The sequence below is a fragment of the Haliaeetus leucocephalus genome, unplaced genomic scaffold (genome assembly GCF_000737465.1).
Source record: "Haliaeetus leucocephalus isolate CR32 unplaced genomic scaffold, Haliaeetus_leucocephalus-4.0 Scaffold92, whole genome shotgun sequence".
Taxonomy (NCBI): domain Eukaryota; kingdom Metazoa; phylum Chordata; class Aves; order Accipitriformes; family Accipitridae; genus Haliaeetus; species Haliaeetus leucocephalus.
Genome location: NW_010972528.1, coordinates 2,086,499 through 2,105,177, shown reverse-complemented (window position 1 = coordinate 2,105,177; position 18,679 = coordinate 2,086,499). Strand labels below are relative to the sequence as shown.

At 40.6% G+C, this 18,679-nt stretch overlaps 1 protein-coding gene across 1 annotated transcript in view; it reads left to right on the top strand.

Moving 5' to 3' along the window:
* Window positions 1–18,679, top strand: part of GLG1 (golgi glycoprotein 1) — a gene marked incomplete at its 5' end in the record, with an annotated part of 83,788 nt that overhangs the window by 35,526 nt on the left and 29,583 nt on the right. The window contains 4 exons of the mRNA XM_010585209.1: window positions 4,345–4,377; window positions 7,117–7,203; window positions 11,186–11,401; window positions 18,041–18,244. Coding sequence (XP_010583511.1) covers window positions 4,345–4,377; window positions 7,117–7,203; window positions 11,186–11,401; window positions 18,041–18,244 — 540 coding nt within the window. The remainder of the gene's footprint in view (window positions 1–4,344; window positions 4,378–7,116; window positions 7,204–11,185; window positions 11,402–18,040; window positions 18,245–18,679) is intronic.

Sequence of the window (18,679 nt, the reverse complement as noted above, 5' to 3'; positions counted from 1 at the left end):
AGGTGCAAAGGGATTGCTGTTATCTGTGGGAAGGACACAGCTAAGAAGTAAATTTTCCCTTTATCAGGTTGATAGCTTCCTTGTTAGAAGCTCCTGGGACAGCAGGCCTGCTCTACTACTTCTCTACAGATATTGGTGAGAAATGTGTTTGTTTAGGTCAGAGTGGAAAACTTCAACACTGTGTCTGGGAACCATGAGCTGCCTGTACTGCATGTCCATATGCACTGTGCTCTGTATTATATCGTACATGTGACAGTGCAATGAACTGGGGAACACCTGCAGTCTGGCTGGACTTCTCCCTACCCTCTATTTCATGGGAAGGCAGCTGCTTTAATTAACATTCTTTCCTAATTAACCATATGGTCTTTTTGCAATCTGTTCCTGAATTTAGGGGGAGAACATCTACTGGGTTCCTCCCATCCACAAGCCAATTGCCATTTTATTTTGCTGGTTTACTCCGTGCTGGTTCTTGGTGGTTTTTGCTTGAGCAGGTCCAAAGTCTGTTGTCTTCAGTGGCTGAAGATTATCCATAATTAGTATTTGAGATATGCCTGGTCCTTGCTTTTCAGCAAGTGCACTGCTACTCTTCCCGTAAAAGAATAGTGGAAATATCTGCTGTCATCCCCTGTTCTCCTCTAAGGAGGATTTAAAATCTGGGAATAAAGGCACTTGTGTAGTTGACTTCACACTCTTCTGTTTGTGTGACATTTGCAAGGGAGCAAAGGAAAGGAAGGTCAAGCAGCTGCTGGTGATGACAATAGTCCCTGCAGAGACTTCTCCCAAGACCTTGAGTTTCATCCACAGCTATTGATTAGGATTCTTACCTTGCTTTTCAAAATCCAATGGTGTGAATTATTTTTTTTAGGATGTGATGAAATAAGACCAAATCAAGTCTCTTTTGTATACACAGCCGAAAGGGGCTCTGACTCAAGCTGTGGGGGTGACAGTAATTGCACCCCAGGCGGTGTGCTCTTCACTAGATGGTGATGCACGACACTGGTTCGTGATACAGCTATGGCTAGATAAGCATTGCTGGGAACCAGCATGATGATGGTCCCTTTCTGAAGCTAAAGCACCAATGCCTTGTGCCTCCTTGAGCCTGGGTAGTGGTGGTGGGTTGCTCGTTTGCTGTACAGTTTTGACCTAGTTTTATACTGCTGCTGAAGCAGAGGGATTTAGAAAGGGATGGCCGTCGTGGCTTGTTTCAGTGAGTTGAGATCTTGTGGATGAGAAAAGGCACTTTTAAACACAGCAGTGTTGATGACCTCATAGTCTGGTGGTGATATGACTTCATACAAACCTTTGAATTTCTCTGTAACAAAGTTCACAATACTAATGCAGTATGATTTGTGTCTGTTGTATGTGGCTGAATGGAAGGAAATGCTTTTTTTTCTGTTCAGGTTTCCTTATAGCTGGTACTTGTGCTAAACTCTGCTTTTCCTGAGAGGTAGGAAGTGGTGTTTGTACTCTGGAATGTGAGTGTTAGTATGCGAAGGAGTTTGGAGAGCTTTTTAGAGAACTGCAAAGGGAGGCAATATATTCCCACTGACGCTGCTAAACAGCAAAAGCTTCTGTAAGCCCAGAGGCACATGTACTTTCTGTGAAGTCTGTTTTTAATCCTTCAATTAAGAGATGTAAGAGGAGTCCTTCTCCCTCACTAATCGGTGGATTAGCTGCCATCAGCTTCCTCTCCTAAAATGCCTCAACTAGTGTGCAGTGCTGGTCTGGGCTGCTCTCCTCCTTCCTCCTGCCCCGGGGGTTTCTGAGCATCCATGTTCCCCAAGCTCGCCATGTGGGAATGACACAATGCAGCTTTTCTTGCTTCTTAACTTTTCTTAGTGGTAATTTGAAACTTACCTTTTTTTCATGACTCTTACTACACAAGCATATTGTTCTGAAACTGCTTGTTTGTAAGGTTTGTTGGGTAGATGTAGTGGATAGAGGGCCACAGGCTGTCTCCTTAGAAAGGCAGAAATGGTGTGGGTTGTGCTGCAGAAATTTTTCTTTCCCTTTGTCAAACTCAGCCCTTCAGTTTATCAGACACAAGATAAAAAGGATTACTTTTCTCCTTTTGCTTCACTTAAATCGGGAGAAGGTCAGCATTGCCACTGAACCCACCTCTCCTACACTTGCAATGGAAAGAGGGAAGAAGGATCACTGCTTTTAGCTAGCAAGTGGTCATCTTGTTCTGCATTTAAAGGATTATTGGCTAGATTTTATGCTTTTGCATATTTAAGTACTGAACTGTGAATGTATGCAGTACTAAAGCTTAGTTAAGGTCCCATTTAACTTCCATTACTCTCTTCAGAAGAATAAGGCTTGATTTCTCAGAGCTGAGGTTTGCAGAGCACAGGGAAGGCTGGTATTTCAATGTGTAGTATTTTAACGTTGTGTATTTCAAGAAAATCTTGTTTAAGCTTCCCAAGTCAGTGAGAACCAGCCTGTTATCTTCTTGGGCTCATATTTCCAGAAAAACTGAGCTTTAATCTTTGGTGGATGTGAAGCAAAGGTTACTACATTGGAGGTTGCAAAAACAACTGAAGCAACCAAGAAGGGTTTTGGGAGAGTGCTCTCTGGCCCTTTCAAATTCTTCTTCTTGCATGTGTGTTAGTAAGTTCTGTCCTCTAGAGGAGAATTACAGTGCTAGCCTATATATTTTTATAAAGAAACTGTCCTTGACTAAAAGACTGAGACAGCAACTTTTCAGTGGAAGGCATTTTGCCTCTCAGCTTTTGCAGTTAGCTTAGTCTAAAACCTCTGTCTGTTGCTGAATGATTAAGATGGATGCAGAAAATTAAGGAAGAACCATATTGTAAGTCATAATAGTGTTGGTCTTAGAGGCTGCTTTAAAATAGTGTAATTTGGATGTCATCTTAGTTTTCAGTTGTGAGGATCAGTTCTGCAGTCTGAGGATAATGAACAGGCAACTACTAGCCTTTTAAAAAAAGTTGATATCCTAATTTTCAAATTTATGATTACTTCGGGAGATACGGTTTTAGGTGGTGGCAGTCTGACCAAACTGCAATTAATTACTGTGATCCTTCAGGTACTGTTTTGTTTTTTATGTTCTAAGTGGAGAGGTGATTTCTGCCACTTCCTGCTGTACAAAACAAAAGTGCTTTAGTTAATAATGGCTGTAATTAAGGACTTGGAAATGTTTCCTATGCTCTCTTTTTCCCATAAACTTGTGTTTATTCTCTCCAAAGCGGCAATGGTGGAAGTGTTGGCGTAACATGTGCAGAGGCAAATGCTTGCACTAAAAAAACCTCCTTGGGATCTGGGCTGCTTGCTTCCAAAACTGATGAAATGCTCCTTCTCTTATGTCAAATATCTGAGGTCTAATGTGCTAGTGTCAATGATGTGTTTAAGCTTTGAGTGGTTTTGAGTGTCTGTGGCTCTTAGAGCATGTCTGGCATCTTAAATATCAGTGGAAGCAGAGACTTTGTGAGTCAAGGTTGATTTTTCTGTGGGTATGATGGGCAGGTGATTTTGTCCTGCATTTGTGCTGTTCTGCTATGGAGATTAGATACAGGTTTGTATGATTAACTTTTTTCAAGGTGTTCTCCATTGTGAGAGCTACACAGGCTGGAAGGAGGACAGGATGGTTTGCAGCTGGAGTTCTTTCCAAAGGGGCTCCCTGTGGAATGTGGGTGTTTCGAACACGCTAACTAGTGTCTGGTGCAGTCTGTGCATTAGGACTTGTCAGTTGGATTGTCGTGAGGACATAGTAATACCTTCATTACTATTAAATACAGAATATAGTGAACATTTTGAAATTATGTATGAATATTGGATGTTACCAGTTTCTCATGGTTGAAGGTGTGAATCTGAGGACTGCTTTGGACAGGCCCCTTTATGTACAGCTGAAAGAAAAGATGTTGCTTCTTAAATGGGCAATATGAACACTTCAGTCTGGGGGAGGGAAGCGAGTCCTACCTTTCTCCTTCAGTTGTATGCATGAAACTTATTTTTCTTTAAAACTCTATTACCACATCTTTGTTTTCCCACAGGTGCTTTTTTGCCTTCTCAGTTCGGGCAGTTGGGCCAAACACAAGTGCATTCATTATGTTTTTGCAGTGTCTACATAAATGCTGCTACTCTTGTGCCATTTATATTCTGTAGAGTTATGACAGCATTGTGTCTAAAGTACCTGTTTCAATCTTTTTGGTACTTGGATATCATCACTTCTTTTATGCAGCTTTTAAAATTTCCTATTGCTTATGTGAAATTGTTTCTTAAATGAAAACGAGTTGACAGTATGTTAGTTTCTATAAGTTTATGCTCTTCTGTATGTTAAATGCATCACATCAGTAGTGAACTGATGCTCCTTTTTTCTCCTTTCAGCCAGATAATGAAATCTCTTCAGACTGCAATCATGTAAGTACTGCTTTGTTTTATTCAGTCTCTAGCTATGGCATTTGCACCTTATATCCCTTATCAGCCTTAGGTATTTTGCATAGTTTGGTAGTTTGCAAAAGACATTAATCAGGACACATCTGGGTTTTGGTACTGGCCTGTGGAGGAAGAATGCAAGGTGACTACTTTAACCCGGTATAGCCACTACGGTCTTACTGGAGACTTCAGAGTAGAACATATTTAAGAGCTTTATAAACTGCACTGCTGTGTCAGAGGAGGATAGCAGACGTCTTTCCTATTTTATAGTTGGGGGGTGGTTCCTGTGAGTTACTGGGAGCAATATGATGTGCTGCTTTTGGGAAAGATGTGAGCAGTGCTGAATTTAAACTCTTAATTTCAGCTGTTGAAGCCTTCTGTATTACTTTCACAGCTGCTAAATTCTTAGACTTGCTTGGAAAATGCTGTGGGGATGTGATATTTAGAGGCAGTTTGAACCACTTGGCTGGTTTTAGAACAGATTCCCTCTCAGCACTGTGTTTAACAGTGAGCAAACTGTTAGCCAGTTTTCAGGCTGTCAAGCTGACTCTTCAAATCCTGAGACTTTAAAAAAAATAAAAAAATCAGAGCTAAGGTTGGTATTAGGTTTCCTTTGGTTTCTCTCATTTGCATTCTGTTAGAATATACCATATCAAGATCCTTAATTGTTTGGTTAGCCCTAGACACAGACAAGTGCATGTCTCAATGACGGTCTTGGCTTCAGATGCTTGAGAAGCGTATTTTGGTTTATTATTGGAAGATATATTCCAGAAATGAAACTCAGCCACGCTGTACAACTAGTAATTTCTAACTACGTTTATAAATTAACCTTTAGCACTGTGCTGCCTGACTTCATGGCAGCTGTAATTCTCTGTTGTGCAGGGTTGGATCAGATGAAGGGCATGTCATGTTTCTGTTTAAGTCCTTTTTTGAAAAAAAGAAAACTTCAGTAATTAAAACATATCTACCTGATACTTAAATATGCCAACAGAAATTACCTGAATGAAGAAAAACTTGAGAATTCAAAGTTGGACCTTTTCTCTGCATGATTAAATGACAGCATGTCTGCCACAAGGCAGATGTCAGGCTGCTGTGGATTATAGAAGCCTTTCAGGAATAGGAGGTGTGGACAAAATCTCATTTTCCCAGGCAGAAATTGAAGAGGAGTGATCAAAAGCTAGACCATGGAGAGGTGCCTCGTGTCCAAATGTTTTCTTTGCCTCTCTCTGCAGTCTTTGGTAGTACAACTGCTGATAATCTCCTGGGAAAATACTGCCTAGTGCTAAAATCTGGATTTTTATGTTGCAAGTTTAACCTTCCTTCCATCTGTGGGAAGGTTCCTTTGGAGAGCGTCTCATTTTGAGACTCTCCGAAGTTCGAGATTACAGATGCAGAGGTGTATTCTTATGGTGTTGGACCTCATTCTTGTCCTTCCGATCCTAGCTGGGAGAGGTCTACAGGACTTTGCAAGGACAGGTTCCCTGTTTATTCACTTCTGTCTGTTAAACCTGTATATTTACAACTTCTTCCTCCCTCTGAAATGCCCTAGGATCCCATCATCTCTTTTTTTAACTTTTCATAACTCCATGATATGAGGTGTGGAAGACAGTGCAGCTGTGCTGATCCAATTTTAGTTCTGTATGCCTGCTTCCACTCTCTTGGAGATGATGTAAAACGGTTTTCCTTGCGTAGGAGCATGGTTTTGTGCGTTCTTAGCGTTTTGTGCACAATTTAAACAGTTTGGTCAAACTTTATTTTGAAGTTTATCTTTTTGATATTAACTCGATTTTGTCACAAAGGCAGAGTATTTTAAATAAATTTTTAAAACTATTTAATCTTTATGTTAATGAAAAATGTTTAAATGCAACTGAAGTTCCTAGAGAAAAGCAGATAAGCTAATAGAGCTTTTCTCGGGCAACATCTTAGCTATTAATTTGCTGAGGTTTTGCTATCTTACCCTGTGTTTTTACTTCATGGTGCCTCAGGAGGTCATCTGGGATGTGTATCTATCTGCAGAGTGTGACTTGCCCAAGACTGATTCTTGCACACAGTGACCAAATGCATCTAGGCTCCTATGTGAGCTAATCTCTGGCTCCTAGAAGAACAGTCACCCTTACTGAGGCGTTTTGTAATCTAACCTCTAATGTATCGTTGTGCTTAGCAAGAGAGAGAACCTTCTATAGGTTTGAAATATATCTGCATCCAAAACGTTGGTTGCAGTGCCTCACAGAAGGAAGTGAATAAGGGACCCAGCTGCATTGTCCTACTTCCTTTTTTGCTAGGCTTTTATTAGGTTTTCAGCATGAAACCTGCTCATATTGAGGACTTCATTTTTGTTAGATCGTTTGCATCCTGCAGACAAGTCATGGCACAGAAAGGTGTGGTGGGCTAAAGACACTGCTAAAATATGCAGCAGGTAGCAAGTTACAGCTTTTGTTGTTTTATCCTTTCAGTTATGAAATTGTCTTCATTAGATATATTTCCTTTTAATGAGTCGGCTCATGACCTTATGGAGAGATTTTTTAACAGTCTGAATTTGTTCAGGATGAGAAAATTACTATGAAGGGACAAAGTTATCAAGGAGACTTTGCATTGATTGTTGCGTTGTAGAAGGATGATGATACAGATCAGGAATAAATGATGTTTCATTCTTTTCTGAAGCAAAATATGTCATTCTTCATGGGAAGCTCTTAAACCCCCTTTCTATAAATTCTCTCTCTATAGCTGTTGTGGAACTACAAGCTGAACCTGACTACAGATCCGAAGTTTGAATCCGTGGCCAGAGAAGTCTGCAAGTCCACTATTGCAGAGGTAAACCAGAAGAAAGGCATGGCTGCTATTGTGGCACTAGGCTTTTTTTCATTTCTCTGTGATAGTGAATTAGTGTGCGAATAATGTTTTGGGTTTGGGGAAGCTCTAGTCTTACATGCCAGATTACTAGATGTAATTAATTCGATCTCCTTGTGGAAAAAAACAGTTACCTTAGTGGTACCAGACAAAGGAGTGGGGGAAAGAAATGATAAACTAACAACCTGTCAGCTCTTACCTGACCTTTTGTCAGAAATCTGTTGTGGATTGGATTTGTCCCCTCTTTATCAAGTGTTGGAGAATTGTAGCAGTGTTGATGTAGTGATGGTTCCACTGAATTTAGCGTAAGGCTGGTTTTGGATTGTGTTTTGCTAGCAGAGAGGATAAGTACGTAGACATCAAATGATGAATCAGCTTTTTTTTCCTTTGTGGCTCAAAGTTTAATTACTCCAAGGAGACTCTGTTAGGAACTTCATCTTTTTAGGTTGCACTAGGAGCTAGTCCTCTGTGTCTCAAGCATCAACACACCTTAGTCCAGCTTCAAAGATTACATGATTAATCATTTCTTTCCTTGTGCTCATGCTAGAGCTCTTGAGGCTATGCACTCAGCCACGCAGGAGCTGACTGAGCTGAGGTTTTTTTACCTTTGGTTGGGGTAGTTTTCAGCTAGACTTAAGGGGAAGCACTGCACCCAAGGCTCTTCACAGCAGTACAGGCTTCAGCTGACTTAATTCAGTCATTAAACCATGCTCTGAAAAACACCCTTTGAATATCCACCAGAATAATTTTGCCTACCCATAAACTTGCCTTTTAAAAAAAATATTCAGTTTGCTCTAGATAATGGCCTCTTTGTGACTTTCAAAGTAGGTTTTCTTGAAAGACAATCAGTTGCATGAATAGCAAATTGTCTCTCCAACCCCAGTCTGAGTTGACAGTTTGTTTTCTGTAGGTCTAGTTTTCAGTGGTGCAGACTTGCTTATTAGATGAGGAATATGTCAGTGCATGTTTGAGTGGTTCCCCAAGTCCTCACATTTTGATGGACTACGTGGATCCTCGTTCTTCACAAAGTTTTCATTTGAGAGGAACACACAAAGATCTGGGAAATTGAGGATGTCAACAGCAGCCTGGCTCCAAAAGTTTGGGAATTAGTAATGTAGTTGAGGGGTACTTGATTGCTTTTTCTTCATGGCCTGCCAGGGTTCTGCTTCCCCTTCTCAGCACCAGCTGAGTTGTGTTAAGAATAGTGTTAGTGGGAAACTATTACTTAGTATAAGGAGAGATCAAGAAAATAGTTAATACAAGAAGGCTAGAGTATTAAACAATGGAAGGAGAACAGCTTGCATCAAAGGGTTACACTGTGTTTGGAGTTCAATAACTCCCAAAAGCAAACTGTTCAATAACTCCCAAATACGTCAAAACTCACTTTTTGCAGTCATAGGGAAGATTATATTTTTCTGTTTTACGTCATATAGCTGCTGCAGAATTTTTATGACTAAGGCATTCTTGAAAATGCTCTTTTAACAGTCTGTTTAGTTACCACTTTTGTACAGTGACAGTCTGGCATTGTTGTAAATGATGCCTCTAAATCTGGGATATGATGTAGAAAATCAGTGGGAAGAGCATAGCATTTTAGCTGTACATTAACCACCAGTGTTCCTCTTATAATTGTGGTGAATGAGAACATGAACTGCTGGTATTCTGCTGTTTGAGTGGTTTTTATTTAAAGAAAAAAAAGTATTGCATAAGTAACAAATAATCTCATGTGTTTCATCTTCTGATACTTAATACTGAGGCAGGTGCATAAGCTATTGAGTAATTTTTAAAAGTACTTGCAAAACACTCTTTAAAACTAATGTAGTGGGAATATACTGCTGACATGCAGTATTAGCCTATTAATATTTTTCTTTAATTCACAGTAACAGTTTTCGTGCTGGTGACTGAGCTCTGATTTTAAGTATTGTTTTGTATTAAGAACAAAGTACAACTAGAAGAGTAATTTCTAGTAAAAGTCATTTGGGAATTGGTGACTGTCCCAACCGGGTATATTCTGAAAAGTCTACCTTTAATTTTATCAGCCAAGTATAGATATAAATATAAACTTTTTTCTCAACTGTTGTGATTTTGTAAGTTCTGGTGATAGTTTTAATCTAGAATTATAGTTGGCTACCATATAATGGTGGTTGTTTCAGAAGTAGCCAGGCAATAACATGATTGCTGGGGCTTTTATGCAGTTCGCTGACTCAGGCCATGATGCTCTGGGGCTGTTTCCAAAGCCAGGCTCTTCCAAAACCAGCATGTTGCTGTTGTGTGCTGGTTTTGCTCGTGGTACTTGAGCTGCAGTAGAGCCAAACTGAATATGTGGCTTTCTCAGAGAAAGCTTGCTCAACTCTCTCCCTTTCACCCTGCAATGAATCATACGTGCTCTCACTTCAGAATGTATTTTATGCCTTATCTATAACAATTACATTAACCTTAGTAACTATGTTTTTCCAATAGCTATATAGATTAAATACAAAATGTTCTACTAGCCTACATCTGCCTTCACATAATGGCGTTTAAAATGTTGCATGTTTTATTTGTTTTGTAGAAAGCAATGGCCGCATAAGCTGAGGCAAAGAGATCTGTTTTATTCATCTAGTCTGACCTGTATGAGTCTGTCATGGGATGCCCTGAGCTAATTCTTGTTTGAATTGGAATATATCTTTCTAGAGATGGCTCTCCCTTTTTCTAAAATTTCCAGTATAAAGATTCCAACTTGGTATTTGAGAACTGATAAAATGGTTCCCTGCCTGTTCCCTTAGCACTGCCCCCCTTGCTTGGTATCTGAACCTGCCTGGATTATTGATTGCCATGGATCTCCCTTTAGATTGATGAGCCCTTCAGTATTAGTACAGGAACAAATCTTTGATGTAACCGAGTTAACCCACGTATCTATTGCTTGAAAAACTGTCACCACTGCACTCTAGTGTCTGGCTGTCAAGCATGCTTTCTGCATCATTATGGCTGCAATTTTCAGCATACTCCTGAACAGGGGACACAAGAACCGGGCAAGTATTTCAACACAGGCTTCCTAGGGTTAAAAAGAGTCTGTGTAATCTCGATACTCCTTGGAGCAAGGCATTGCACTGTTCCTATTGCAAGATTCCTCGGGGAGCGTCCTTAAGTGATAAGTAACCATGTTTTCCACTTCCTTTGGAAAGATGCTGTCAAAACTGTCTGCATCTTTTACTTCCAAAGGTGATGGTTTTGGCCTTACTGACTGATTCCCTGAGCAGTGCAGGCTGCGATTTATATTGGAGACCTGTCTGTTCATGTACACTGCTTTTCCAATCCTTGCACAGCTTTCAGCTTTTGTTAGCTGTGATTTTTATTTATTTTTTTTAGACCACTGAGTAAAATGGTTTAGTACCAACCATCAGTTCCTATAAGAGCCTGATAAAAATGAATTTGATGAGGATTTTCCTTTATAGTAATTTTCAGCTTCCAGCAAGTTATAAACAGTTCAATAAATACAGTGTTGACTTTTTGATCAGTCTCACTTCTAGCCAAAATGTTATATTGTACGAGGTCAGGTCACTAATGGGGGTCTAAGTATGATTTAGTGATGTTGTAGTATGCTCAGCTTTCTAAATAAAGGTTTGTCAAACTAGCATTTTTTCCTACAAATCCACTTGATTGCAGGGGTTCAATGTGATTATTATGAAAGATGACTATTGAGCAAGAGGGTTTATAATCCTCAAGGTCACTGCATTTGCTTTCTTCAGATACTGGCACACATGATGTATTTCTCATTTCTGAAATATTCTCAAGTATTCTGACTTGCTGAAAATCAAACTAAAGCCTAGAGGGTTTCTTTGCCAGCAGATTTTGAGGCTGCAGATGCAAGTTTCTTGGAGGATGGGTTTGTTTGGGTTTTTTTGTTAAGAAGGTTAAATTCAGTAGCTGCAGCCACTCTATTTTAATTTTTTTTCTTTTTTCTAAACAGATCAAGGAGTGTGCAGATGAACCAGTTGGTAAAGGCTTTTTGGTGTCATGTTTGGTGGATCACAGAGGCAACATCACTGAATACCAGTGCCATCAGTACATCACTAAAATGACAGCCATTATCTTCAGTGATTATCGGTTGATCTGTGGCTTCATGGATGACTGCAAGGCTGACATCAATCTCCTGAAATGTGGCAGCATTCGACCTGGAGAAAAGGTATTCAGAGAACATGTAGATTGTCAATAGGCTTGTAAAAGTCATTCACATAAGGAAACTTATGTGGAGACTCTGCTATAGTAATATTGCCTTACTTGCAACTGAGCAAATATATGTATTACCTCATCTGTCTGAAAAGGGTGATGTTTTGATTCTGTATAGTTCCTCTTTAATAAATATGCATTTGTTCCTCTATGAGGGACTGCTATTCGGAGATGACTTTCATTTGTCTTTCCTTACCGCACTACAGGTGAACTGGTAGGTAGTTGTCTTTTCGATCACGCTCTGTCAGGCTTGACTTGATATGATGAACCCGAACAATAGATTTAAGCAGACCTATTGCTAGGCTTATTTCACAGTCTGGTCAGGTCTGATGCAAGAAGGTTATCAAGGTGATGTGGCCTGTGCTATAACCCTTTCTGTTTTCTCAGGCTGTAGTTGATAGACTGGATCAAGAGCTTATATCTGTTTGCCTCCCCTTTCCCCTGCCCACCTGAAAAACAGTTGAAGGGCACGTATTACCTAGTGTCATATTTTAGTAGTAGAGACTTAAACACTGTACTGCTTTTACTAAATCAGTGTTCTTTTGCCATATGTGACTTCAGCGGAGGTTGATGCAAAGAGCAGTTTGTGGTGACTAGATGTAGGGTTATTTTCAAGGCACTGTCTTTCCCTGTCTACTTCAGCATAACTAATGCAGGCAGCAATTATGTAGTGTGGCAGGAATGAGTGGCTTCTTTTACAGTAAGTTTTTATATTTATGGACAAAGTAAAAATTAGCCTATCAACTTTTTACAGTGCTTTTTAAATTATAGGTCTTACACTTTAACAATTAGTCTCTTAAATCAGCTATTAATAAGGAGGTGAAAAGGTTTAACAAAACATATACACTTTTCTGGTTAAAAAAAGTTTTCCTAGTTGTTGGAGATGTTAGCTGCTGTAAGCAGCTTCACATCCATAGTGTGTTAATTGAAGTGCTAATGTATTCCAGAAGGCTTAGCTGAACAACAGAAAGCACAAAAATAAGTACTTGCTTTAAAGAACAATAGCAGCTCTAGAAGTGGGAGGAACTTGCAGGCACCACAGGTTTGGACTAGTAACAGCTGAGTAACTTGCTTTCTCCATGAAGTAAAGGGTCTCCTAATCCTGGCCTGGAGGACCTCATGAAATAAGAAATTGCTTTTAACAGTCAGTAAAGAATCAGAAGTATAATATGGGAGTCCTGGGTGTCAGGTCTACATATTACCTGTGGCCTGACCAAATTAAAATAAATTAAAATACTTATGGTAGCACTGAAGGGTACAGTAGCCTGGATTTCATGAGTCTAAGCCAAATCTCATCTAATAGAAGTGAAACCAGTGCTGGCAGGCTTGTGTTTGTAACTGCATAACCCACTGTGTTGGTCACAGAAGTTAAGGTGGGTGAAGGGTGAGGATGGCTGTGGGGACTAAGGCCACAAGGCATCTAGGAGAGGGAAACAAATGCAACCTTTGGGTCACCAAGTTTCTGTGGGATAGCAAAGTGAGTTGCTAACCAACCTTTTATGGGGGTTAGTGTGGTTTGTGCATATTCCTCACTTTCTTGGTACCCAACCCAGAATATTTTGCCTTGGTTTGTGAAAGCGTCGCAGCCTGTCATATGATGTCTTTTGTTATGCTGTCATCCTTGGCACTTAAAGCAATTGAAGTATTTATACTGCTATGGAAACAGCTATAAATGGCTATGCAAGCATTTCTTTTGTTGATGTTCTGTTCAATCCCTTTTCTGCTTTGGAGGAATCTCACCTAATATACTCCTGTCAGATGCTGGTTGAGGTTTTATTTCCATGCTGTAGCTTCTGAGAGTTGCCTGTAGAGAAGCAGTCATTACCCTTTTGTGTGACTGAATGTGACTGTGAATTTCATAAATAGGACCTGGACACCTAAGGAGGAAGATGGGGGAAGAGATTCATCTGTCTCTTTTTTTTTAATGGAAATAAGCACTGCTAGACCACTAACTCCATCCACATCAGGTGGCTAGTAGATTGCAATATGATAGCTTCATCATAGTAACCGGGATAAACTGGCATTTTTAACTGTAAAGGTCACTTTAATAGGTATTCTGGAATTACCCTGCCTCTTGAAGCCCCTCTGCTAGCTAACTGTTTTCCTTTTCTATACTTCCTTTTTTTGTTTTAGCTTGCTTTCTACTTCCTAATTGAATTCTGTTCCTGCTGTGTTTGTTGCTTCTGATGTGGTACTTTCTGTGCTTTCTTGTCCGTGTTTCTTGTTGGTTTTCTACTCTAAGAGCAATAAAGTACAGCTTAGAAGTCTCGATCTGACTGTAGACTTCATTTTGCTGGATATAGCAGAAAGGCTGTAGATATGTCATTTGAAAGCATTAAGTTTTGTAATATGCCTGTGTTGTGGAATTGTTTGTAGGGTTTTTTTTTTCCTTCCAGTTAATGCAGAAATATTTAATAGTAGTTTCAGTCACCTTTCCAGTTGACTGTTGTGCTTTATAGTGAATTTGGTCTCCTGGTTTTTAAAGCTTGCTTTGTCTTCATGCAATAGAGATCTAATTTGAAATTGGTAATTGCAATGGAGTTTTTGTTCTTGGGCTGCCTATCAGAATGAGCTGCTTTACTGATCCTGGTAATGTCCAGGATTATATCAAACTAGTGGGTAGTGTATAGTTGCCCAGGTGCTGGATTTAGCCATGATGTCCAAACTGGAGTTGATTATTTTGCCATAATGAAGGCTGCATAAGTGTCAGTTGCACATCTGTTGTAGTACTTTACCAGATAATAGTATTTTTCAGATTTCTAAAAAAAGACACATTAGGAGACCATTGTTTTCTTGATTCCCCCCACCCCCACCCCTAAGTGCTTCAAGTACAGTTGCTCTCACTCTTTGCCTGCTTTCATAGAAGTACTGGACACAGAGGAGAAATGAGTCTAAATGGGAAGAGATGAGGACATTCAGCTCAGTCTTTGTTTACTAATATAGTATTATAGCAGTGTACTATCAACTGAACTACTAGCTAATCTAAGAGCCGTCCCTGTAGCCCTGGTGTCCGGGTTAGGCAGGTGGAGTCCCAAACTGGAACTCGTGATAGATCTGCTGGGTGGTTTTCTGTAGCCTGACTGCTCTGGCTCCAGCAAGTCAGCACAGCTGTTCAGTGCAAGGTGCTGTGCTGATAAGACAGGTTATGTTTTACCCTTCTGCCTGCTGCTCCCTTCTACTCTTGACTCTTTTCTGGTCACCTTTTTAGCTTCTCTCTGCAAGTCTGCAGCTAGAACAGTCATGAACTTGAGGCATGTCGGGTTTCAGACAGAATAAAGTCTTTTCCTGTGGAACTTCTGAAAACGACAAAAAAATAAACAAGAATTGCAAAGCCTAAACTATAGTTGGGAGTGTGTGTGAATCTGATGGAAAATTAATAGTAAGAACAAGGTTTTTAAAATTGTCTGGGCCTAAACCCATGTGCCTGGAGTTTGAATTTTGGTCATGAGAATTAAAATCTCCCAAAGCATTGTGCTGAAGGGGGTTTGCTTGGGCAAATTTAGAACTTAGTTCCATTTCTTTGTGGCTCAAAGTCCCGTAGGACAGTACTGGAAAGCTGCTTGTATCCTTTGTGGATCTATATGTATCCTTTCATAAAACTGTATAGAGTTTCAAGGCACTCCAGACTAGATAATTATCTCGTATGTTTAACAGCTCTTTGCAACTTTCAGTTAAAATTCTCCATTTAAGATTGATAGTGGTGGTGAAGCAACAATTCCAAAAAACCATGTGTGTTTTAGATTTAATCTCTTGTATTTCAGTGTGTTGCAATGGAGGAATGAGGCCTAGACTCTTGTCAGCCCCTACAGCAATTCTGGGGAGTCCTGACTTGTGGAATACACTTAAAGGTCTTCAACTCTTAAGGTAGAGGCTTTCTGATAATGGGGTGCTGGGTAGAGGAAAAGCTTTGGGATTCATTCTACAGCAGGGCTGCAGCAGGCATTTATACCCTTTTATGCACCAGGCAGCCAGTGCTGTAGCAGGACCGGGAGAGCTCATGCTGTGGGATGCCAACCCTCAGCTTTGGTGCCTCTGAAGCTGAGCTGGTCCTGCGGGACTGGTGGCATGTGGAGTGCAGGTGGGAGCAGGCAGCTCTGTGTGGCAGAGTGCCGCAAAGTGATGCAGGGTACCACAAGTGTGTGTCAAAGCTGCCCTGCCATCCTTCTTAGGATAAGCCTGTCAAACTTTTGATGGCTAGCTACTTTAGAAAAAGGTGGTTGAGTCCAGCCACACACACATTTGCCTTCCCCTCCAGTCTGCAATAAGAGACTGTACAATCTTAAATACAGTAGGTGTTAGCTTATAGTTAAAGCCTTGTAAAGCTGTGATCAGTTATCCTGTGCTTCAGTATGGTGATAAGCATACATCCTGATCTGGATTTTTATACACCTTTTTGATCTATGGAACAGATACAGTAAGCTGGTGGTCTTTTACCTTGCCAGGAGCTTGTACTCTCTGCTTAGTTAAGTTTGCTCAGGCTAGGCATTTAAGTATGAACAGAGAGCAGGAATGCTAATGGCACCACAAGAAGGCATGTGAATGCTGGAGGTGGGGAAAAGAGCAGGACTGCATCTATCAGGAGCTAGCTGTGCTGACTTGCATGTGTTTCTATTTCTGTTAAGTCTGATATGTTTTAAAATTGCTCTAATACAGGGCAGCAGACAGCACCACAAGATGATCTACCCAAATGTAAAAATTGTATTTGCGAAGTAATGCAATAAGTTAGTCATTTCATGTTGTGTCCCTGAAATGCAACAGTAAACATTCAGTATCCAGCATATGGAAATCCACTTTCACTAGGCTATCAAAAATAGGTTCACTTTCGTATATAGCATGACTCTGGCCAGGAATCTAGACCCATGCTTCAAGAAACCAGGAAACTTCTGATTTTCCTACCAGGAAAACTTGTTTTGTGCCGCCTTTGCTGGCTTGCAGGTGAGTGAGAGTAATCTTGGCCTGCCTTGCCTCCCAGCTGCAACCTCACCTAGGCTGGAGCAAAAAACTGCCAGAGGAGCTTAAAATGGTTGTTCTCAATCATTTATGCTTGCCAGCTCCTCAGTTGTAATTACTGCCTATGAGTGACCACAAGGATTTGTGGAAGAGTGTGTGTGTTTGGTGTGGTTATGGATAAATGACAATTTTAAGTAATGTGGTGAATGTACTGCTAACTAGTATTCCTCGGATCCCTTTTGGGTTCAGTCCTAAAGGGACTGTTAATATTATAATTATATTTCTTCAAAGATGTTGATACCTGGCCAGCATGTGGAGTTGGCCAGTTCCCACTCAAAGAAAAGAGCAAACCAAAATACGGAGTTTTAGGGGGTGTGGTTTTGGGGGTTTTTTTGCCTTTTTTAAGGGGAAAACTACTTTTAGCCCTTTTAAACTGATGATACTTCTGGGTTGTGTTTATGACTTTAATTGGCCAGTTCTGCTTGTGCTCCAAGTGTAGCAGAGTTAAAACAGGAATGAAAGGTTGCCTGCCTGAGGAAACAGGTCAGAACAAAAAGATTTGCAAGAGTTGCATGGCTTTGAATAGTCACAGTCATATTTTAGTGAGACTGCTTTCTTACTTGTGCTGTTGCAGCAGCAATGGATGAATCTACTTGGCAAGAGTGGGCTGAAGGGATAGCTCCTAAATGGTTACTGCAAATGCCAGGTTGATGTATGCAAATATTCATGGCTTGTCGTATACTCCAGGTAGTCTGATATAAATTTAATAGCAATATTCTCTCACAGCAGAGCAGCATAAATTAAGGTGGTCTTCACAGGAAAAACTTGCAGAAGCCTTGAGAGATCTGTTCCAGAAGAGTTCTTGTTTATTAGAGAAATTGGGGGTATAGAGGGGGTATAGTTCCCTTTCTAAACATGTAAAAAGGATGTAGGAAACTAAACAGAGCCTTGCCCTGCCTCTTCTGGGCTTTCATACAAAGCACAGGCTCTCTGGAAGTCGCTGGTCATAGCCGAAAGTTGTCTTCAGGCTTGCGGGACAGTGGGTGTGGTGTATGGTATTGGGCCAGAACTGCTTTGTCTGAGACTTTGTCTACTCTTGAATGCTTTGAATTTTTTTAGCACCTTAATGGAGGAATTAGCATTGAGAAGCCTGCTTTGGTCAGAGCTCCTTTGTGGCCTTTTTAGCATCACTAATTATCACCACCCAAACTGAAGGCTTGTCTCAGCAAGGAGGAACTATGATTTTTCTCTCCCCCAAGTATGTTCTTAATGTGATGCTGTTGCCTGCTGTTGCCATGGTGCAAAGAGAGTTATGTCAGATTAAAGATAATTTGGCCATTTTGGTAAACTGCTCTGAGCAGTGTGACTAAGTAGCGATAATCTCATTAAGTCATGTTAAAACAAACCCAGAGCATTGGAGGAGGGGATTTCACCGTGGCCATCAGCAGGATGGTGATGTATAAAGTGTGTGGATAGTACAGATATTACCTGTTGCCTCCTATGAATGTAAGTGCAGTTTAGGCTGAACTTTTGGAATTCTCTGTGTAGACAGTTTGTCACTTAATTTATGCGGTGCTTATCCAGATTCACAGATCACTTGATTACGTAAGTGGTTGGTTACAGGTGTCTTGCTCTTCTCACATAGGATGCCCACTCGCAAGGAGAGGTGGTGGCATGCCTGGAAAAAGGCCTGGTAAAAGAGGCAGAGGAGACTGATCCTCGAATTCAGGTTTCTGATCAGTGTAAGAAAGCAATTCTTCGTGTAGCTGAACTCTCTTCGGATGACTTCCACTTGGACCGTCATCTCTACTTTGCGTGCCGAGATGATAGAGAACGATTTTGTGAAAATGTGAGTAGTTTCCTCTTGCATGTTTTTCTACAGTAATTGGTTAAAAAACCCACAAAACCCCATTGGAAAGGAGGAGTGGAATGGTAGAGTGGAGCCTGAGCGAGATCATGTAATACTGAAAACAGACACCTTGTAGTTGTCATTTTGCAATAAATGTGGTATTAAATTCACTCACCCAACAAACAAGCGTTATTTCCAGTGGGTTAATGAACTGAATTGGCATAAGTGGTTTAATGGCCATCAGAGCTGGTGTGACGGAGTGGAATGACTCAAATGGGGAGGAGGCAACAAAGGTAAGTGACTGCCGCCTTCTGCAGCGGTAAGCTGTTGCACGAGGTAAACCTGGTCTGACTACTTGCAGCATTCCTTATCTCTCACAAGATGAGCTGGAAAGCTGCATTGTTCAGTCTGAATTACTTGTATCAGCTGAGTGTC